Genomic DNA, 23,535 nt, shown 5'->3' on the forward strand with positions numbered 1-23,535 from the left:
AAATCTGAGTTACCACAGTCAAGCAACTAGGCCTCTATCTCTTACGGTTCTCCAGATATAAGCACTTGAAGCTACCCCATCATGAAAAAATGACCCCATATTAATTTTTGGACCTCCATGTGTGATTTTTGTTCCCCATATTTTATATACTTACCCCATATGTAATATTTTATCCCTATAACTCATAGTTTATTACCACCAAGCTTTGTTTTATACATTGAAAATTACAGGGACCAAAATTTAAGATGGGGTACAAATCACATGATGCCGGGGGGGGGGGGTTTATTTTGACAGATGGCGGGGGGGGGGGGGTTTATTTTTTCAGATGGGGTAGAATCTCACTCCTCAACTGGGATGGTGCCAACAAAAACTTTGCCATATTTCTTATTTTTAATTTAAATTCTTATATTTTATCTGATAAAATGTTAACACCAAAAAAATTGTATTCTTAGAACCGGCCTTTTTATTTATACATATGTTACACACACACGAACAAACATCAAACGGCCAAACATATGAATAAAAATGTAAACAATTACGCACTCTCATCTATACACACTTATTTCATCTACACATACACACAGAAATGATTAACCCTGTTGTTTTTGAACACTCATACACACACACATATATATAATGACTACTGTAAAATATATTCCCCTTGAAAACATGAGAAATTTATATCCCCGGGCAGTGGCACCCTATTTACGTACTAAATTAGTGTGTATATGTATTAGTACTAAAAGGGGGGAAGTTCTAGTCTAAGACGGCTTTACGAGGGTTTTCTTCTATTTATAAACTTGTAATGTGAAGGCTGTTTGAATTATTATATTGTGATATTTAACATATATTATTATTTACTGCTGCGCTACACGCCCCAAGGCGAGATTTTTTTCATGTGTGTGTGAAGGTGAAAAATTTATTGTTCAATTTATATTTAGATTTTAAACTATAATTATGTTAATTTTTAAGTAATGCTAACAAATCTGCTGTTCTACTGAATTTTACAGGTTAAATATACTCTCCATGGCACTATCCCTCTGGAAACTAATTTAAATGATGCCATTGTGATATAAAATTAACCAAAATTCATTTTTTCTAGATCTAAATGGGGATTAAAATTATTTATGTTAAATTACTAAAATGAAACGAAAAAGAGACAGAGACGATGATTCCTCTGACAGTGAAAGAAAATCAAAAAAGAGCAAACACAGTAAAGTGAAGAAAGATAAGAAAAAGAAAGATAAAAAGAAGAAAGAAAAGAAGAGCAAGGAAAAGAAAAAGAAGAAGAATGCAGAAAAGTCTAAGTTAAGTGAGGAAGAAATAAGTGACAGAAAACGTATGGTGCCCATGACAAAGGAGGAATGGGAGAAACAACAGTCTGTTGTCAGAAGGTGGGTATTCTGTTTTTTTCCTTTATTGATGGTACGTATTACCTAAATTCGGATCTATATTGGATCTAATTATGAGAGATAGATATTATTTGTAAAAACTTTGTTAGGATATTTCAATGAATCTCATATGTAAGAAACTACCATTCAGCATAAAACAAATCTATTTGTAGTAAAACTGACACGGCAAAGTATGACCACAAAGAATCTATTTTTAAGATTACATATCTATGCTTTACAAATTTTTCTATGTTTCAATTATATTTCTCTTATTTAAAAGGGTTTATGACGAAGACACGGGACGTGTAAGACTTGTCAAAGGATCTGGTGAAATTCTTGAAGAATGTGTTTCCAGGGAACGACAACAAGCAATTAACAAGCAGGTTTGTGTTTTAGTGAACTTTCAAATTAACAATAAGCAACAAAGTAATAATAAAGTAAATAAACAAATAATCTGATGTGAATTTCCCCTCTCTCTTTATTTAAGATCAACAAAATTAACCCTACTCAATCTCAGTATACTGAAATTATTGGTAAAAACTAAAAAGTTTGTACACTGTTCATTTTCTGTTCAATGTCCCGTCACTCCCTTAATTCTCAATCATAATTATTCTTTATGCAATGTCCAACTCTTTTTAGGTTACTCAAAACTAGATACTATTTATTTATTCAATCCTTAAAGTAACTACCCCTTTATATATTGTAATACTTATATAAATATCGATTTGCCTTTGGTTTCCATATGTTACTTGTTGACTTATTGGCCGCTTCTAAGTATTTGTGATAGATAAGATCAGTTTGAGGTAGTTCCTGATGTATTTAACACTTGTGTCTACTTTAAAAAAATCAATTTTCTATACACGATAGATTTATAATTGTATACTTTGTAACTAAAGTAATAAAAAAAAATTATTGTAATTTGATAGCGGACAGACTGTTCTTTTACAATTTACTTAAGTCGACCGGAAAAAAATGAACGCAACATCAGATTCTTACAATTCTTATTTGCAGCCAAATGTAATCACTTAAAAATATCTATTTTGATATTTAAATTTTTTTTTATTTCAGGCAACGTTAGCAGACGGACAGAGCTTTCAGCGAGACTTGTCAAAGCAGTTGTGAAAAAATTGTCAAGCATTTTATTAGAACGGGCATTATAAAAAACACTTTACATTCCCTGTAGTAATGTACAAAGTATTTAAACGTTTGCCTTACCTTACGTAGCAAAATATCTTAAAACAGACATTCTTTAAACGATTTTCGTCGCTCATCTGTGGGGTTTCGAAAGATATGATACTCTTAAAAACTTACCTACCCATTAATATTATTAAAATTGGTTTAGAACTACTAGTGTAGTAGAATGTTAAAGTGAATTGATTCGCATTTGTTATTTTGTTAAAGGAAAATGTTTTGCCAATTTGATTAATTTAATTTGCAGACAAAAATAATGTAAACAAACACTCGCACAATGTCAATAAACGAGGGAGCGTGCTCACCTCTGGGTGGAGGGGAGGAGGACATAGAGCAGGGCCAACTCTCTAATGACAGTATTGATTCCGCCTCTCATGTCGAGGAAGGTGGACATTCTGTGTTTGGTATAGAACATGGTTCTCTAGCACTGGATGAAAGTAGGCTGCAGAATAATGATCTGGAGGAGGTGGACGTGTCCACACATTTTCTTCCCGCGGAAAGTCCGACCAAGTAAGTTAAATTTTATTTTCAAGGATATTGCAACATACAAACAATAATCTTTAACCATAAGTTACAAATATAAATAATCCTTATAATAAAGTAAAAGGATCTCTGTCTGTGTATCTGTGTCTCTGTCTGTTTGTGTGTACCGCAGGATCTCGCTAACCACTGAACCGATATGGTTCCCATTTACAGGGTAGCTTCTCATAAGTTAAGTATAAAACTATTTTGGGAGGGTAGACTTCACCCTAGCCTCAAGGGCCCCTGGAGGGCTGAGGCCTCTAGGGACGTATCTGCTAGGGTTTAAATAAACTAACTCACGAATTGGAAGTAAGAGGGTAAGGGGGGGCAGGGGCGTCCAAATAAAAATTTTGGGGGTGCCGTAGGCACCCCCAAGCTCATTTTTTTTTGGGGGGGGGGGTAATCTTTATTTTCTATAGGCATTTTTTTTATTTGGGGGGGGGGGGTAAAAATTGAAAATCCAAAATTTTTTTTGGGGGGATAATCACCCATTTACCCCCCCCCCCCCCCCCTTGGACGTCTATGGTGGAGGGGGGGGGGGGGCAATGGTATTAAGCAACACCATAGAGAGCTATTTTATATGGTGCTCTCTAACAAAAGGTATTACTTATTGTATGGAATAAGCACTCAACCACTGGTAATTTCTGTTACTAATAAATTTTTTTGATTTTTAGGAAAAGGAAAACATTTAGTTTCGGCTCGTCGTCTGGTGATAAGAACTGTTCTGATGAGTTATCAGTTGAAATTGATGAAACTCAAGATGATGATGACCAACTCTCTTCTCCTTCCCCTAAACAAATTGATGATCTGAAAACTGCACTACACAACAGAGATTCTCTCATAAAAAGGTACAGAAAATTCATATATTTTAAGTAAAATTGTGTCTATCCATTCGCTCTTGTGGTACGAAAAATCTTAGCAAATGCTAAACATACTTAGTGGGTTTTGCTCTAAATGTTACTTTTTTTCCAGTTTTAAACAATGTTTGTAAATTAAAAGATTTTGTATGTTTATTTATAATGTTAGGTTATCTTTCTTAGAGTCAAAAACAAATAGGTAATAGGTAGATACTTAACTATTTTTTATTTTTTTTTATTTTAGGTTATCAACAAGCCTACAGCAAGTGTATACAGAAAGAGTTGAAGATGCAAAGTTAACAGCAAAACTAGGTAGTTTTTAAAAATTTATATTTCCATTGAACTATCATAAGTCATTCACAGTTTAAACATTTTCAAATTAGGACCCATCTTCATTTAAACTTGTTAAAACTATTATTTCCTATTCAAAGATAATGTATGTATTGAAAAAATCTAAAATATTCATATTAAAAATATTCGGAAAAAAATACATGCAACTTGTAAATAATTCTTATTCACTAAATTAGTATGACGAGCGTTTCATGTATTATTGTGCTTTATATATTGAATTTCTGGAATTTTGTCGCCACTTTAATCCCCCACCCCTTATAGAAGAATTTTTTATAATCAAAATAAAAAAAAATGATAAGTACCTTATGTAAGTTTTATGAATTTGATTTATGATATTGATCAACGTAATTCAGAGGATCAGATGAAATGTTTACGAGAGCAGGTAAAGCTTGCCAAAGAGAAGAATATTGCTAACAGATGCCTGAAAGAAAGAAACTCTCGACTCATGGCAGAGAAGGATGAATTACTCGCCAAATTAGAATCTTCCAATGTACAATTAAACCAAAAAGATGCACTAATCAAAGAGCTTCAAATAAAAGACAGGGTTGATGAAATTTCCATTGAAAGTAAGTCTACCGACCTCATAGCGCTAGGTGAGTTGTTTATTGTTTGAAGGTAATGGTTACATACCTATCCAATCCAAATATAGGTTTTTAGGTCAATAAATTCAAATTCAGAGCTAGAATTATAATAAACAGACAGACAGTCTAACAAACAGAATAACAATATAGTGATCTCAACAACAACGAATTAAATCTAAATTATTATTTATAATTCTTTAACATGCATCTGACGCGACGGAGCTACCCTAGGTGAAAAGTGATTTACACCTCAAAGAGTTTTTTCATAAATCAGTTTTGAATTAATTTTTTTTTAGAAACAAAGCACAAACAAGAGTTAGAAGCGCTTGAGGAAAAATATAAAAACGAGCTTGATATGATAGAAGAGCAAAGAGTTATTGAGATGAATATGCTTGATGCTGAACTTCTTACTCTCAGAGAAGAAAAGAATCTTCTTGCTGACAAACTCTGTAAATATGAAAATGGAACACCCGAATTGAATGAGTTTAAACAGGTTGAAGAAAAACAGAAGAAGTTACTTGAGGAAGCACAAAAAGAACGAATTATTCTAGGTATTGCGAGATATGTTTTTTTGTGTTCAATATTTAAGAATGTTGTCTTCATTAATTTCAAATGCACTAATTTACAGATTACAGATGATTTAGTCTTTATTGTTATTGCCATTCCTGAGATTTTGTTGCAACAACCCACCTCCTTTTACTCTAATTTTGATAATTTGTATATTTATTAAGTGAGCAAAGTATCGGAATTGGACAAACTATACAAAGCTGAGAAAAATGCGCGTATTTCCCTGGAGACCAACCTACAGGAGATGTCGTCCTTTCTGGATGAGACACAATACAACTTTATTCCCCTGAAAGTGAGAGAATCTCTGGAAAGTTCACTGCGACTGTCACAAAGTTTCAACAAGAATCGTGACGTTGTCACTCCGCCAAATGTTACCCAGTCTGAGTTAGACGACATGCCTTCACCCAAAGAAGGTAAGGAGAACATTTATTGCATTGAAGAATGTTTTATTAAAAATCGTACCTACGACAAAGTAGTCATTTTCTGTTTTCGTAAAGCTGTCCTTTAGGTCCTATATAAAATAGATGTTGAGTTCTTAAAATATTTTCAGGTGTAAGCCCAAAATCCATTCCGACTGACCAAGAAAACTCAGAAGAATCAGAAATTGTAAAAAATATCAAGGTATGCATAAAAAATATTTTATCAAACTTCTCATTATACTGTAACGTCGGGTACAACAACAACCTTTATGTCCAAATACCTGGGGTATTAGGTAAAGCTTATACTCAACAGGCAACCAATCCTTTGATTGCACGACTAACTTTACATGTTAATGCAGGGTGGGGAAAAACCCAGGGTTTTTTCAAAAAGCCCAGCCCAACCCAACCCAAAAACCCTTAAAAACTCGACCCAAAAACCCTTAAAAACCCAGGGTTTTAAGGGTTTTTTTGGGGGTTTTATTGAAAAACACTGGGTGGGTTTTTTGGGTGTTTTTTTTTGTATGCCCACCCTGTGTTAATGGGCCATAAGATTAAACTATTCTTACTATTAGTGGCATTTATCATTTTACGTGTATATTATTCTGTAGTCGCTTTTTTTATCCTGTATTTTTATTTTTTACGTCATAATGGTAAAGAAACTTCAATATTTAATACACCTATTAATTTCAGGAGCAGCACATGAGAGAAATGAGCGAGTTGCGCAGATATTTTGAGAACTATTGTCGCGAGTTGGAAGTGCGTTACCGCAACGAGTTCGAGGAACACCTTAGTCAGTTTGCCAGCAAGGAGGGTGGGGCACCTCTCATACTACCCCCTCTCTGCCTGGATATATCTCAGGGAAAACTTGATCTCTCGGAGCTTGAATCTATTTCTCCCAGATCTTTAGATTCTTCACAGTTGAATTCTCTAGGTAATATTGTTACCCTAAAAATTTTTCCTTCCAAAAATTATTTAAACTAGGTATTTTAATTAATATTAGGTATTTTTTCAATAACATTAACATAGATATTAGTAATCCTGACTGAGTTTTCCAAAAGTGAACATTTTCAGCCTTTAATGATCTGAAATATAGAGTATTATAGCTACTGCTGAGCCATGACAGTAATATATTTTCTCCTTTTCTGAACTATTAATACTTTTCAACTTTGAATATATTACATATAAAAGGTAACTTCAATATAGATTGGACAAAGATTTAGACAAGTGGAGTAAAATATTTGCTATGAGGTATACTTTTTTTCAGGTTACCAAGGCCAATTGAGTGGCCAAGAAAGTGACGGCGGAACCTATTACCCAAAGACAAACGGCCAAAGCAACGAATCTAGTCCAAGAAAACCCCAAGACAAGCCTGCCAACAGGAGCCTAAATGCTTCGCTATTATCTGCCAGACCCAACCACCAAAGACAGCTGGATGTCTCCCCACGGAGCACCAGCATGACGGAGCAAAGCAGGGATAATTCTTCTTCGGATGAAGAGAAGAAAAAATGTGGAGAGACTAGGACGCATCCGAGTTTGACGGCTGAAATATCAAGGCTCAGTGTGGAAAACGCAAGGTAAACTTTTTTTAAAAACACTAACACATGGATTATCACCTCTAGGGACTGTAGATACCAATCTATATGCTATTGCAAACAACCGAACATTTGTTTGCACAATCTTTGTCTTGAAGACCCGAAAGTGCATAGAGAAAAATATAAAAGAGAGGAATCGAAGCAACTAGAAGACGAAAATAGGCAGTGGGCCTAGAGGCCTACTCAGCGCTGTTGCCGCGCTAAAATTTATTGCTATTCCACTACTTTTCAAATGGGAGGATTAAAAATTATTTTTAAAAATATTTTTTTACTTTTTACTATTTCCATATTTAGGGCAAGAATATTAGATTAGATATTTTCGTTTTAATGTTTTAATTAGAAATTACATAGAATTTTTTTTTTATTTAAAAAAATTTGTTCATGAAAGATTAATCTTCTATTTCTAAAAAGGGGGAATTTTTTTTCATAATGAACATTCAGCTGATTCTGACCACCCACGGCTGTTTGCTAAATATCGCTTTTCTTTTTATTCACATTATTATTTATGATTGACTTACAAAAAGCCCTGGGCGGTTTTTGATTTTCGTCTGCTTCTAAATTTAGGGATGGGGAAGTAGTATTTTACCATGAAAAAGGGGTGAGTATTCATCCTCTTATCCTTTTTCCTTATGCGAAAGTGCCAATAAGTTGCGCCTGTTTTGGGCCACGGAATTGCCCTTAATCATACTATGAATATTGCGGAACTGACGAAGCAGCAGTAGGTAAAACTTTAACGTCTTTTTTTTATAAATCGGTATGTACCCATCACCTCTTAGCGAATGCGCTATTTGTAAAATTGTAACTCTACATTCACGTATGACATTTGGATATAAAAGCATATTCATAAAAGAATCTTATATTTTTTTTTAAACTTATTATAAGGCCGAGAATGTTTTGTTCGGATTTTTTTGACCATATATTCTTGATACGTATTAGAATGTTATCAATACGAATATTATTTTCGGCACAAGGAAGTTTCCAGAATTGATATGATTTTTTGGATCTACTGCAGTTCACGGTAAAATATTGCTGGTAACGAATATTGCTAAAAATTTATGAATTTTAAAGGCTGCTAGCTGCCAAACGGCTGAACGTACAGATCATACCCGCACACCATTTTAAGCGGCATAAGGAGACCTACAAATAATCTGGAATAGCCAAGATCCAATGATGCACAGGGAAAGCTTCACTGAAGAAAAACCGCGTAAAATAGGTCTTTTTCGCGCATTTCTCTGCACTGAAAGATAAATATGCATTACTGATTTATGGCTATTCCAGATTATTTGTAGGCCTTTTTATGCCGCTTAAAACTATGTGCGGGCATAATCTGTACGTCCAGCCGTTTGGCAGCTAGCAGCCTTTAAAATTCATAATTTTTTAGCAATATTCGTTACCAGCAATATTTTACCGTGAACTGCATTAGATCCGATTTTTTTCATTGCATGATTTCTTTCTTATCAATATGAAATATTAAAGATAATTTCTTTAATTAAAGATGACATTGTTAATGTTCAGTCATATTGTGAAATAAAAATGCTCATTTTATACTAAATTAAAATACAAAATTGTGTATTATATATTTATCCCTGCTCGCATACTTAATTGATTTAAGCAAAAAGGGTATGTAATGCAATGCAACAAGTTGTAAGGAAATTTAAGTTAATATTTTTCAGTATTAATATTTGTGATTAAAATTACAGTTATGCTCAGCATAATCTATATTATTCATCAATCAGTAAAAAGTTAATATTTTATTTTCCATTTAACTTTGTTATTTATTTAAACTTTAAATTACCCCTTGTTTTTAGAAGCAATTGTACTTTATTTTTAGGGTTTTTCTGTATTTAAGATACTTTATATTTATATCTATTTGCATTAAAGTAAATAAGCTTTTCAAAAATTATTTTCACAATAACTATATTAGATTGTTATAGCTGCATTTTCTACGGACATATTTATCCTTGTTCAAATGTTTTTATTTTTCATTTAAAGCAAGCAATCTGTGTTTATGGGTTAGCATGAAATATAGAACATTTAGATAAACAGTATTATAATGTGCATCTATGTATGCACATATATATACTTATGCATTTATGTATATTTATCAAAACATTATTCAAAAAAATAAAGAAAACTATGCATAAGAGGTGAAAAGCTTATTTTTATTTCAAAACTTTATGCAGTACCTATTGAGTAAAAAACGGTGTACCTACTCCATTTTTAAGAATTTCTCTTTATTAGTTACAATTTATAAATTACATCGGAAGGGAGAAGACAGTAGCAATTGAATTGAACTAAAAATTTTCTTTCATCGGTATTTATCATCTACTATAATCAGAAATTTATATGACATACTTTTCATATAGCAATAAATTAAGACGCAATTTGTGATAGATTTGTTAATTTGATTGATTAATATTATGCAATGCGTATGATGATTAAAGATAAGAAGGAAGTATTTCAAAATAAGTAAGCGTTCTGCAAAAGGTTTCATACTACATTTACATAACACAATTTATAAAAATATTGTAGCAGAATTATTATTGCGGTAATTTTTTACACTTTGCTGTATTTTATAAAAGTAGAAAGCCTTTATTTTCTCTTCGTAAAGATCTCACTAACTACTGAATCGATCAAGTTCTACATTTAAGGGAAGCTACATAGAGGCCCCAGAAGGGTTTATGACTATTTCATTTGTTCCATAAAAGTCTGCATGGTTTTATGCCATTAATGAGCTCTAGATTCATTGGACGCATCCATTAGTATATTTATTAATTCTAACATTCTAATTAGATAGCTGAAACTATAGGAAACTAAAGGGTTTAAGTTATTTATGTTATTAAACCTTATACTTTGCATGGAACAATATCTTTTACTTAACATGTTGAGATAAGATAACAATCATTAATAAAGGTGTGAGCTTGTCAAATACTATAGTTGAATTCAAATGTTTTTGACGTATTATAATGGGTGAATATTTGATTAGATTGTTGGAAGATTTAAGCCACCGGGACAACGAGATCGCTATCCTGAAGGACAAGGTTGGTCTGCTGGAAGGAGAGGTGAGCAAGCTGGAGGCTGTTATATTTGAGGATGACAACAGAAAGTACCAAGATATTGTGGATAATCTAGAAGCCCAGCATAGAGAAGGTATCACCATTTTTTATAACTACTTAATACTTAAATATATAAAAAGTAGTCTAAAACCGGAATCGAAAATTAGTTATTGAAAACTAAGCTTCAGACAAAAAAAATTTAGACAAAATCTAACCTTTGGTTATTTGTAGAAATAGAACGAGTAAACAATGAGCATGAAACACAAGTGAAAGAATTCCTCGAGTCTCATAAGACAGAGCTTCAGAAAATGAAAGCTGAATGCACAGAAGACCTGAAGAAGTTGAAAACCGAGCACGCACAAGAACTTGCCAGTCTTCACCAAGCACATCAGCTGGAGCTTGCTGAGGCAAGAAAAAATGGCTACAATTTTAACAATCCTGTCGACAACAATGACTATTCAATTATCAAAAATCTTGAAAGTGATCTAAAAGTTATGGAGGAAGAAAAAGCAAATCTAAAGGGAATGCAGTCTTTGATGAAAGATCTGATTTCTGATCTTGCCCTGCATTATAGTCTAAGTGAAAAGCAGGTTCAGTTTTTGAACAACACATCACTTCTTGACTCATTTATGGAAGGAAGAACATCAAGTCTTCAGGATGAATCATTAAATCCCTTACAAACTCCTTGGAAATTCTTCCCAGGCAAATTTCAAAATAATATAGGCAATACTTCAGATGTCTTTTCAACTCTTAGAGATATTCCTGGTTCAACAGCAGTTAATACACCAAACCAATCGATTTTAAGCATGGAAGAAATGTCAGATTTGATTAGGAACGGCACGTTTCTGTCAGAACTTGAAAATTCTGAAGAGGTATTAAAGGAACTGCAACGGCAAGTCCGTCAATCCAACGAAAAGTTGCGCACATTAGAACCTGGATCTCTGCTGAGCAAATTGTCTGGCCTTCTAACACCGCCAGAATCCGCACCAGATACAGGCCCAAGCAGCGGTCCTGACAGCGGGGGCAGCCAATTGGGCAGACTTGAAGTTGAGAAGGTGCGGTTGGAGCTAGAGTTGGCAGCTGCCAAGCAGAAGCTGCAGGAATTGGAGATTGTTGGAAGCTCTGCAGCGGCTGGGAGGAATTCTTTCTCTAGAGATGAGGTCATGAGCGGAGTTGGTGGAGAAAGCTCAGGTTTTTGTTTTAATGTAATTCAGTACTTGAATAAAAAAAGGGTATAATGATTGAAAAGTGTCAAGTTATACGAATATTTTTATCTATTCTATGATTTAATGAAAAATAGGCTGGGGTTATAGTTAGAACAAAATGAAAAATGAACTAAAGCGAAATGTAAGCTGAAATAACTAAGATATTTACATAGTGTATTTTTAGCTGATGAAAGTCAATCAAGATTGTCAGATGTCGAGTCTTTCCGTGAAATTCGAGAGCGGGCCGCCAAATTTCTGAGCCAGAACCTGGATAGTTCCAACCTTACTGTGGCCAACTCTAGCGGAGATGCTGTTGAGTTGTTGAGTCAGCTTCTTCTCTGCAGTGATCAGGTACAACTACCATTGTTTACCGCATTTTAGGGTATTTATATTGTTGTAGGTCATAGAGACTTTCTGGAAATGAAGACCGATTATTTCATTTTTATTTCCTACTGCATCTACTTCAAAAATGTCGGAATACCTACACTAGTATTTTATTTTTATTTTATACTTATTTGCTACGTATTAAATCATTCTTATATTTTTTGGTGCAGATTCCCATTTCAATTGGAAATATTTTGAGCAATTGCATTAGAACCTTTTTAAATTATAAAAATTATATTTTTCAGATGAATAATCAGGCCAAAATCCAAGTTGAAGACCTGACCCAGCAGCTAGATGTTGCAGACAAACAGCTGCGCTCCACCAGACTATTTCTAGAAGAGCAGGCAGCAGAAAGAGAACTGGAAAGAGAGGAGTGGGAGAAAAAACTGGATCAGGCAAAAAATTCTCAGGAACCGAAGCTGAGGTTAGTATTATGAAATAAAGATTTTACTTAAATATTTTTTTTGTATGCAATAACGACCAAAATACCTACTGTTTGCTTGGACATAATTTTTTTCTAGTCCAAGCCTAATACATATAAATTATTAAACCTAGCAGCTTTAATTTAATTTAATTTTTTATTAATCAATAACCTAAACAATTTAATAATAACAAAGCTTTGATTGGAAAGTTTAGGTTTATTGTATATTTTTATTTGAAAATATTCTTTGCGTTGAATATTAATTTTGATATTGTTTAGGTATAGTGATGTTTACAGCTCTCAAGAAGTTGTGAAACAAGATGTGAGTGACTCTGAGGAGAAACAAGATGAGGACAAAGCCGACTATGACGCTCTTGTGGAGAAGGTTTTCCAGCTGAGAGAAATTATCAGAGGTCTGGAAACAGAGGCAGAGGATAAATCTAAGACAATTGACAGGAAATCAAGTGAAGTTGATGAACTGCGTTGTGCACTAATGGATTCCCTCATGAAACAGGAGGCTGTTCAAAAAGAATTGGAAGTTTTAAGAAACAGCAGCACGGATAAGGATATGATTGATCTTATTGAAGGCCTAAAAGAGCAGTTGAGCACCAAAAGTCAGGAACTAGTCGCCCACAAAGCAGCCCACCAACATTTGTCCGATGTCAAAGCTCATATCCGAGGCCTTCAAGAGCGCGTAGAACAATCTACAAGAGAACTAGAGACATCTGTCATAGGCCAGACAAGTCCTTCTTCAAGTAGAAGCTCGAGTCCTTTGCTAAAGTCAGGCATTAGCTTTGAAGATGTTGGCACCGTAGAAATTGAGGAAGTGGCCAGGCTTGAAAAGAAACTTGTGCAGAAAGAGAAGGTTGAAGCTTCGGCTGTCAAGAAAATACAAGCATTAGAGGCAGAGTTAAATATTCTCAAAGCAGAAGCATTGAAATTAAAAACAGACCATGACAAACTTTCCAAAGAAATTGAAACTGGTAAATCTAAGTTTAAACAGCTGGAGACAGATTACAGCGAGGAGAGGAAACTAAATGCCAAGCTTGAGACTGAACTTATCTCCATGAAAGGGTTTAATCTGGAAGATTTACAGGTGAGTTTTCGAAGTTTTTGGGTTTCTACTTATAGTTTTTTTAAAGTAGCAACAGAGTTTTAATTGACAGACATTCATGAATTTTTTTTTCAAGTTTAGTGTTATTAAATCATGGTTGGTTAGTTCAAACCAGCCCTGTTAAAATTTTTCTACCAGTAATCTACAGAAGGTGCAATTTTGTTAAATCAATGTATCTCCATTTTGTTAGTAAAAAACTCACCCAAATGATTTATTAGGCTGAGAACGCTGTCCTCCAAGACCGAGTCCTTAGTCTCCAATTCCAAGTTTCAACTCTCCAGGTACAAATTAGAATAAGTATTATCACGGATAAACGTATTTTTTTCATTATTTCATTCTCCAGTAATAAATAAGTAACTTTTTTACAACAATACCATAAAAATGATATCATGATTTTTTCATTGAATCATGAAAAAGCAAAATTGATAGGTAAACAAAATTGTATTTTTAGGCATAATTTATGGAAAATCGTGAAATATTTTTTGCTCGAAATAAATGAAGAAAAAATAAATCCTTCATTTTCTATCAATAATAAATAGGTTAAATATACATTACCCACTTTCAAAAAAAATGTCATAAAAAATACTTCTATGAAGTATCAGCAAAAAGTCATCTATGTAACTGATTTTTTTCATAATTCATTCGTTTTCAGGCTGAGAAACAAGCCAGCAAACACAGAAAGCCTTCCCAGTCAAGCGAGATGGAGTTCATTATCAAGGAGCGAGCAGAGCTCAATGAGATCCTGGAGAAGACTAAGGACAGCATGCGCAGCCTGGAGCTGGAGCGAGACTGCCTCCAGGAGAGATGCAACAATTTAGTGACACGAATTGGGGAGCTGGAATCAGATCTTGACAATGTTTACAAGCAGAAACATGGAGGTGTAACCACTGGAGGTAGAGCAGATACTGACAAATCTGTAGAGAGACTGGTAAGAGACAAGAATGAGTTGGAGGAAATAAATGCCAAGTTATTGAAAGAACTGGGTCAGGCAAGAGCCTCAGTGCTGGCCGCACAGAAGGTTAAAATATCAAAAATTGCGGATGATCTAATTCGCGAAAAGAATGCTGAAATCGATGGCCTAAAACAGCAACTGAATGAGATGAGCAAACAAGTTTCAAGAACCATAGAAACAACTCCAGTTAGTTGGGCCTCCTCTGTGAATTCACGATCTGTTGAACAGCTGCGTGAAGCTCATAATAGAAGTCTTCCATTAATCCCAGAGCTTTCTCTACACCACAGAGCAGATTACATGTCCAACAAGTTACCATCTCCTTTAACTGAACATTTTGAGGAAGTAGCTGAAAATACGTTGAATTTAAGATCACCTAAAAGAAGTCCTCGTGACAACAACAGGGGAATGCCAATATTTTCAGCATTCTCGTCTCCAGCAAAGAGCACAGGTTCAAAGAGTGGGACAGCCTCAGTTTTGTCTGGAACTCAGACAATTAAATTTGGTATTTCTCAACCAAAGCTGGACCTGACACAAGAAAATGGCGAGGATAAACCTGATAGCAAAATAGAGAATGAAAACAGTGACAAACAATTGTTAGAACAGAAAACACGTGAAATTGAACAATTTAAAGAATCAATTGTAGAAAAGGATGGCCTTATCAAAATGTTGACAGAGACAAAAGAAAATTCTGAAAATGCTTTGGGCAAAGTAGAGAAAGAAATTTCAGAGGCGAAAGAAAAATATAACATTTTAATGACTAAATATGAAGATTCAGCTAAACTTGTTGAAAATTTAAAGAACCAGTTAATTCATACAGAGGAAATATTGTTTAACAAGGAGAATGAAATCATAGATACTAAGCAATCACTGGAGGCTAAAGAGTCTTCACTATCAAAACTAAACACTCAACTAACTGCCAAACAGGAAAGAATAGATGCTCTGGAGTCTAAAACTCTAGAAGGAGCAGAGCCCAACCTTGCAGATGAAGTTCGACAGCTTCGTGATGAGCTAGATGATAGAATAAGAGGAATGGAGAATCTTCATACTGTTATGGAAATGACTGAAGCCGAGTTGGAAGCAGCCAAAAATAGTGAATCCGCATTAAAAACAAAATATTCTGAATCCCAGGAAGCTTTATTGAAGTTACAGAATGAAAATGATAAACTGATAAGTAATGTTACTGAACTGAATGGTGCTATAAACAAGCTCAAAGATGAACTAAGTAATAATTCAAAAGAAAAAGAGAAGACTGAAGCAGAACTGACACGTGTAAGACGCGAAATGTCGGCAGTAGACGCAGTCGTCAAGGAAATGACGTCACAATTTAAACAGGAATCACAAAGTAGGATCTTGGAAGTACAAACTCTTCATGATAAACTTAGGAAATATCAAGAAATTGAGATTGATTTAGAGAGTAAATACTCTAAACTTGAGATTGATTATTATAAACTAAAAGAAGATTACACAGCTATGCAAGAAACTTTACATTTGAAACAAAATGCGCCAAAACCTGAAACTGGCCATCTAAGCTTTAATGAATCCGGAGACGCTTTCAATAGACTGTTCAACAGAGAGCTTGAGATGAGTGGCGAGCTTGATCAAAGCCTACTAAACCAACTTATATCCGCTAACACTAGTCTCAACTCTACAGACGAACCAACAGAAATTCAAAGACTTCTGCATAAAATTCAAGAAGAGGGAGTCAGAGTTCTTTCATTGTCTGAGAGATTATTCCTAACAAATCAAGTCCATGATGAAAATATGAGAAAATCTTTGGAGAATAAAAGTCTTCATGATGCTACTCGCAGACTGGAACTCATGAGATTTGACATTGAACAAGAGAAAATGATCAATAAGGACCTTCAAAGTGCTCTTGATTCAGAGAAACAAAATAGTTTAGAATTGTTGTCTAAATTAAGCGAAGAGCGCAAGAGAAGAAGTAATCTAGAGGATGAACTAAATTCACTGCAGCGACAGATTAGATCCCTTGAAAACAAACTAAGAGACACCAGCTATGCCGCAGATTCTGATAATGCTGAATACTTGATCACAATTGACACACAAAAGGAACAAATTGAAAGTCTGGAGGAGAGTTTAAAAATGGAGCGGGAAAACTTTAACCAACTTCAGAATGTGCTTGCTGTAGAACGTAAACGCAACAGCCTGAGGGATGTTGCTCAAGAGAGACGCGATGAAGATGATATATCAGAGCTTAGAAATCAGCTGAGGACAGAGAGACAGTATAGGGAACAGTTGGAGACCAACCTGGGCAGTGGCAAGTCGGGAGAGGTTGCCAAGTTGATCATCAGCCGACTGCATGCCGAGCTGGACACGGAGCACAGAAAGGTTCGAGATCTGACCACCAGGCTAAATCAGGAGAAGAAGAAATACACAAATCTGTACCATGATCTCAGATATCAGAACACAGAGTCGCAGCAGAGCTCCGAGGTGGGCAGTGTGGATAACTTTGATGAGTCCTGGAACCGTGTGTGGCGCACCAGAGAGCTGGAGCTGGAAAGGTTAGTGGCTGATCTGGAGCTCAAGGTTGAGATATTGGAGACAGCCAACAGTAAGAGTAGCGAAACTATTGCCAACCTGCAGATACAACTACAGGAGGAAAGGGAAAAAGAAAGCTCAGGTAAATTTTTTAATCGCATTGTACTATAGACAGCTTTCCGTGGATTTTAAAATGAAATACTGTATAAAGGGTCAACAAAACTGGTATTAATTTTACGATTTTTATTTAAATATTCGAGGAAAACTGTCTGTCTGAATTTCGATACTATACATTATTTTTAGTATTGCTGTGAATCAGTTCTAATCCTCCAGATATTAACCGGTTTCAAAGTCATACTGGAAATATTATTGTTTGACAAGCAAACCTTTTTCATAATAAGGATCTGTACGCACCAGGCTAAGTTTTGTCCATTTAAGTATTAGAGAATCAATTGCTACATTTATCTTTGCAAAGCAGATATACTGTTATAAAAAATGTCTATACATATACGTTTGAAATCGTTATTAACACGTATATAAAAGAAATACCTATTTTGTTTGTCTTGAAAAGATACTGTTTAAATCGATAAGCGTCCCCACTAATGAATATCATAAAAATTAAGGTATTAATTTAAATTTTATTCTGTCATGTCGTTTTTTTATTGTTAACTGTCTGTCAATAAATCCATTATTTTAAATATTTGTTTCAATAGTTCAGATCTGACTTTAAATTTAATTCACAAATAAATTTTACTCCATGTAATTATGTGGTTTTTATGTGTTAAAAATCTGTCAATAATTCATACATTTTTGGTTTAATTGAAAAAATTCAACAATAAAAAATATTTTCATGGATTTTTTTTAGGACTATCGTGTGAGCAGTTGGAGAGAATGAAACAAGTAAATTCCTTCTTGGAGCACAACCTTAAAGAAAATGGAGAAATGTTGGCAACAATATCCAGACTTCAAAATGAAAGACATGAGTTGAAAAATAAATTATACCAGGCCCAGCTGCAGCCACTGGAGTGTGCTGTCCCAGCATCAACTGATTACTACAGCAAGTTCCTGCGGTCCGAGTCCTACAGAAAGGCATTGGTATGGCAGAAAAAATATTTGTTGGCCCAGATGTCCAGCGGATATTTTGTTTCCGAGCCTGTTATGAGAATTAATCCACCGAATTTGCACGGAGTGGCCAGGTTTAGATCCGTTGTACAAATGGTTATTTCCGTACATAGAATGAAGTTTATGGTAAAGCGGTGGCGATCTGGTAAGAGAGCACCCCCTGGCAAACATGGCCGCGACAGAACAATGAGCCTTCAGTACGGGTCATTAGAAACCAGATCCATGTCGTCCATGTCAAAGAAACGTCCGGATACACTCAGCCTCTCCATGGAAACGCAGTCGCTTATATCTAGTCCTATTTTGCACCAGCCTCGTTCACACGGTCTCCGCCGTGCCTCCAGCATGCGAGAGCGGCCAAGCATGGCGCGCAGTGTTGACAGCCCTGGCTCCATGTCGAGCACAGCTTCATCAGCGCTGTTTAGGCCGCCAATGGTAACAGGCAGAACACCCCCGACACGCGACATGGATAGCAGGGGAAGATTACTACTGCCTCGCGGTAACTCTGCCCCACGCAGGATCCTAGACTCCTGGTTCCAGCAGCAGCAGGATCAGGAACAGGAAGACGAGATGGATAGTGGGCCATTACCAGGTCTGGATGAAGATTTGGTCGCAGATATTCGTGAATATCAGCAACAGTATTCAAAGCTTGAAAAACAGCTTGGGATTAAATTCTAACCAGTTTTAAATATTATTTTTAGCGCTTTGATATTAACTTGACAAATGTAGTATAATGAGTTTGTACCTTGTTTTTTAAAGAGTGACTTGAAAATCTCAGTTATTGTGGACGAGTTTATTTTTGTAAGAACTGTTAATAACTAATATACCAAATAAAATGTTTTTAAAATTATTAATTGACCTCCAGTGTGCCAAATAAATTATATGTATGAATAATTTTTGTTGTTGTTGAAATTATTTGTATATTTAATAGTGATGGCAATCCGTCGAAGTTTTGGGCCGGATTCGGATTCCGGATTCTTAAAGAAAAAAAAGTGGCGGATTCTTGCGGATTCCGGATTCTTATTTTTGGCGGATTCCGGATTCTAGCAATACTTTAAAAGGATTTTTTTTAAAATTTAAAAATTAAGTGCTACATATGTCCTATAAATCAATGTTCTTGGTGTTCTCTATAATTCACTTCCTAGAATCGAACCAGATTTTAAAAAATATTATACATAATGATGAAAATCTTTGCCTTCAAAGAGGAGGAGTTGAAAGAAAATACTCAAGACGCTAATTTTAGCCTACCAAATAAAAACGGATTCCGGATTCGCATTCCAAAATTGGCCAAAAATTGGGCGGATTCCGGATCCGGATACGGATTGCCATCCCTAATATTTAAAGTACTAGGATACATGTCGGTCTGTCTGTCATAGAAGGAAAAAATAGTTGGGCCATGTGCACTTAATGGTAAAATGGTCCTGGTAACGATTATCTCCAAAAATCTATGAACGGCTTCTAACGGTGGAACGTATAAATTACGGTCGCACAAAATTTGAACTCGAAAAAGATCAGCTGTCTTGGTGAGCAACATATTATATAGTAAAATTGACAAATTCTCTATTAGCCCCCCAAATATTATTTAAAATTTATTTCACTTGTTGGTTATACCCTATACCTGGGACTAGTATAATAAACAGCCCATTGTCCCCTCCCTCTCTGCATTTTACTGCTAGCTTTGTCCGGATAACTGATGAATTTTGCGAAATCACAGAATAAATTTAATTAACTGCGTTGATGGTCAGACGTAATTGTGGTTAGAATTCATGAAATGAAAAAAATCTCCTTAAAGTAATCTGCAAAACAATCAAATCAAATTCTAAAAGGCGTAAGCCCACTAACTATCCAAGTTTATAGCCCTGCATGGTAATATATCAGGGATAGGACAATGAGCAGTTAATTCAATTTTAGAGTTTTAGCTCAAAATCTTCCGAACCAGATTTATCTAAAATTATTCCAACAAATTAGCATGGTCATGCGTAGATTTTGCATTTGTGTAGATTTTCTGAATAGTAGTATTTCTGAAAAGGTCTAATCATAATCTATTCATAACAGTTCTAATAATATGCTATGCAAACCGATCATAATTTTAAAGAAATTTTATTGTATTAAATACAACTTTTTCTCATTTTAAGAGTAAATGTATTTTTAAAGGTAAAAACAGATATTTTAAAAATAATTTAAATTTTTTTTTAAATTTAATTTTTGCAAATATTTTTTTTTTATTTTTTTTTAAACGTGATAGTATCTTGGAGTACTATAAACAATTATAGGTCATTAAATGATAACATAATCAACCTTTACATTACAAGAAATCTTTGTTTGTAAAGATTTAAATAATTTTAGTGGAAACAATTTATTTTTTATTTACTTATCCCTGTATCCCTGAGTAAGGATGAAATTACAAGAAGAAACAGGTGCAGACTGCAGTTTTCAATAATTTATACCATTAGGTTAAAAATTAAAGTCATACCTTTCATGCAAACTCAGCACTTTTAATTGTAGTGCTTTAGAATTAGTTTTTTAGTAGAGTGTTTTTTAATTAGGTTTAAAAAAAGGATTAAAAAATAAAAACAATTTGGGATATTTTCCCTCACATGGACCAAAAATGTTTCTGGTACTTCAATAGGGCATTTACCCTGCAGGACCCTATGCGTTATTTTGTGTTCACATTTAATGCTATTAACTTTTAAAACTTGTTTGTTAGTTATCCTTGACAGAAAAATTTTGGACAATAAAACACTTCCTGTATGAAAATTAGAGTTGGGGAGTTAATGTAATTAGGAAAAGCAGATGAATTTCAAATAAACATATATATTACCATACTAGCATATTAGCATAAACAAGCTAAAGATAATTTTTTTCTTATACCTTTTTAAAAAATTATTATTTTATGAAAATCATATCGAATTATAATTCAATTCAAGTTTTAGCTAAGATTTTCTAAATCTACGGATCGACTTTTCTATGAAAATATCTAAAAAAAAAGCAGTGGCGTGCACAGTGATTCACCAGGAGTTGGTGCAACCGTTAGCGATTGAAAAAAGTGAAAGACAGGCCTTCCCAATATTAGTTTTAAGGGGGGCGTTGACACCCTTCTACACAATACTAACACATGCCACTGATATCGCGTATTTTCCACATTTTTACGACAAATTAAAATAAAATTTATGTTCAGATCCTTAACTTTACGAGGGGGAGGAGTAATGTAATTAATAATGAGGAGAATACCAATACAAGATGTTATGTTAAGTTGGCAGCGCAGCTACATTATAAAAATGATCTTCAAACAACATAACATTTAAAAGTAAAATAGGAGAAATTTTGATTTTAAAACTTTTACAACAAAAAAAAAGATCTCTGCCTCTTGAGCCATATTTTAGTACATAAATTATCTTAAAAATTGTGTATTATTTATGTGATTTAACATCTCATCACACAAATTATTATCTACGTTCATGAATCAGGAATGTCCTTGTTAATTTGTCTCATTTTACTCTGCACGTCTATTGACATTTTTAAAAGCAAAGCTTTTCTATAATTAGGGTCGGTCCGTCCTTAACGGATAGCTTTTTTGTTAATTTAAACATGTTATAATTTTTTTAACAGATATCAAACCTTGTATGATTATTTCTATAACAATTAGGTATAATTTAGGAAACGTAGCATTTCTATAATCGTTAACAGAAAGTCAGTACGTCCATTTTAACATGCTATTTTTTTAAATTTTGACAGCAAATTTTACTATATGATATAATTATCCTGATTTTTACCTATTACAACAAGGTACAATGATATAAGCAATTCATCTCTATAATCAAGTCCTAAGAATGTAAACATGGCCTTACACATTATCCTGTATTTAAGCATTTTTGCCAAAAATATACTTACAATTTTATTTAGACATATACATTTATATTGAATTTATTTAGTTTTGATACTCTACAAGTGTTAATGTTTGTTTGTCCTATTGTTTCAGAGCTTCACTTTTATGGATGTTGTAATCCTTGTTAGAATATAAACTTGAGATAACTAAACAAGTTGAGTTTCTAATTAAACAAGGATAACAACATTCATAAAAGCATAGCTCAATAAATCAAATACACTCACATAAACACATGTAGAGTAATAGGACATTAAATGTCAAGTTCGGACAAAAAATTAATTAATTAAAGGGTAATTATTATGGATATACCAATCTTTTAAGACTTGCTTGTAAATATGCTTCGCTTAGAACATTAAAACAAGGATGACAACATCCATAAGTAGCGAAGCACAAAAACTCATAGATGGGAATACGTACAGGTAGATTTAAAAGGTTTTCACTAAAATCAAGAATAGATTTATTGGATAAAATAAATATGAAACCTTGTTTTATTTTGTATGATGACGATGGTCAAAGTAAATTATATTAAAGATGCTCATAACAATGGGAAAAATTATTTTGATACTGATATCCCATTACATTTACATTTAAATATTTATTCCAATACGAAATAATATACAAACATAATTAAAACATAATAATAATAAAAAGATAAAATTAAGACATAAATCGATCCACATAGAACGAATAAAAGAAACAATGTGTATGTTAGGCTTAGTTTGATATGAAATTAATAAAATCATATATTATATTGTTATTCAAGCCAGCATTATGAAGGAGTTTACAAGTAAATTGAGATAAAAGAATAGAGTGTGCATAGAAATTGTTGTCATCCCACTTAATGAAATCGTCCTCTATGCTTATTTTTAAAGATCTATCTTTTGCAACTAAAATTAAATGGGATAATTGTAGATAGAAATCGTTTGAAAAGCCTTCATAAAACATATTGTATAAGTAAAAGTTTTCTTTTAAAAAGATGAATTCTGGCTTACTATCATTTAGAACATAATCTAGAAATAATGCAAGTTTATGTATAAAATAGGTAGGAAACACACAGAAATAGAGGGCATGTTCTGTTGAACTTATTATATTACATTTTGAACATAAATTTGAATCAGTTAATTTAAATTTATATAGTTTATTTTTACTATTTAATGTTCTGTTCATTTGTTCAAGGATAAAATTTTTATAATATAAAATAATTGGCATGCTAAATATTTTTTTTAACGACATAGAAAGCATTTCTTTGTCTGGAATATATAACTTATCACTCACTCTAGTTTTTAGTGCAGGTAGCTCACATGAGTTTTTATTTCTATGAATTAGTTTAAAATGGAGAGAAAATACAGATTTGTTCTTTAAAAAAACTGTTCCAATTGGAATCAAAAGTTGCTTTGCTCTCTTCATGCTAAACACACAATCTCTAGGAAA

At 33.7% G+C, this 23,535-nt stretch overlaps 2 protein-coding genes across 2 annotated transcripts; both read left to right on the top strand.

Moving 5' to 3' along the window:
- The first annotated feature begins 476 nt into the window (after positions 1–476).
- LOC145316169 (ADP-ribosylation factor-like protein 6-interacting protein 4) lies at positions 477–2,836 on the top strand. The gene is made up of 3 exons (XM_080156500.1): positions 477–1,394; positions 1,672–1,774; positions 2,460–2,836. The coding sequence occupies exons 1-3, from the start codon at positions 1,144–1,146 to the stop codon at positions 2,511–2,513; spliced, it is 408 nt and encodes a 135-aa protein (XP_080012626.1). The 5' UTR covers positions 477–1,143; the 3' UTR covers positions 2,514–2,836.
- On the top strand, positions 2,833–19,112 carry LOC145316168 (uncharacterized). Its single transcript, XM_080156499.1, has 17 exons — positions 2,833–3,092; positions 3,779–3,952; positions 4,206–4,273; positions 4,666–4,905; positions 5,190–5,444; positions 5,625–5,873; positions 6,011–6,081; positions 6,570–6,810; positions 7,144–7,453; positions 10,458–10,621; positions 10,759–11,718; positions 11,917–12,083; positions 12,362–12,540; positions 12,817–13,633; positions 13,870–13,932; positions 14,304–17,241; positions 17,965–19,112. The coding sequence occupies exons 1-17, from the start codon at positions 2,860–2,862 to the stop codon at positions 18,894–18,896; spliced, it is 8,061 nt and encodes a 2,686-aa protein (XP_080012625.1). The 5' UTR covers positions 2,833–2,859; the 3' UTR covers positions 18,897–19,112.
- The last annotated feature ends 4,423 nt before the right edge of the window (positions 19,113–23,535 follow it).

This window comes from Acartia tonsa, chromosome 4 (assembly GCF_053477335.1).
Source record: "Acartia tonsa isolate MP-2025a chromosome 4, ASM5347733v1, whole genome shotgun sequence".
NCBI classification, from domain to species: Eukaryota; Metazoa; Arthropoda; class Copepoda; order Calanoida; family Acartiidae; genus Acartia; species Acartia tonsa.

Coding starts and splice junctions, on each gene's coding strand:
- LOC145316169 (XM_080156500.1), top strand. CDS start 1,144: ATGAAACGAAAAAGAGACAGAGACGATGATTCCTCTGACAGTGAAAGA. Junction 1,395..1,671: donor CAACAGTCTGTTGTCAGAAG/GTGGGTATTCTG, acceptor CTTATTTAAAAG/GGTTTATGACGAAGACACGG. Junction 1,775..2,459: donor AACAAGCAATTAACAAGCAG/GTTTGTGTTTTA, acceptor TTTTTATTTCAG/GCAACGTTAGCAGACGGACA.
- LOC145316168 (XM_080156499.1), top strand. CDS start 2,860: ATGTCAATAAACGAGGGAGCGTGCTCACCTCTGGGTGGAGGGGAGGAG. Junction 6,082..6,569: donor AAATTGTAAAAAATATCAAG/GTATGCATAAAA, acceptor TATTAATTTCAG/GAGCAGCACATGAGAGAAAT. Junction 13,634..13,869: donor TTAATCTGGAAGATTTACAG/GTGAGTTTTCGA, acceptor ATGATTTATTAG/GCTGAGAACGCTGTCCTCCA.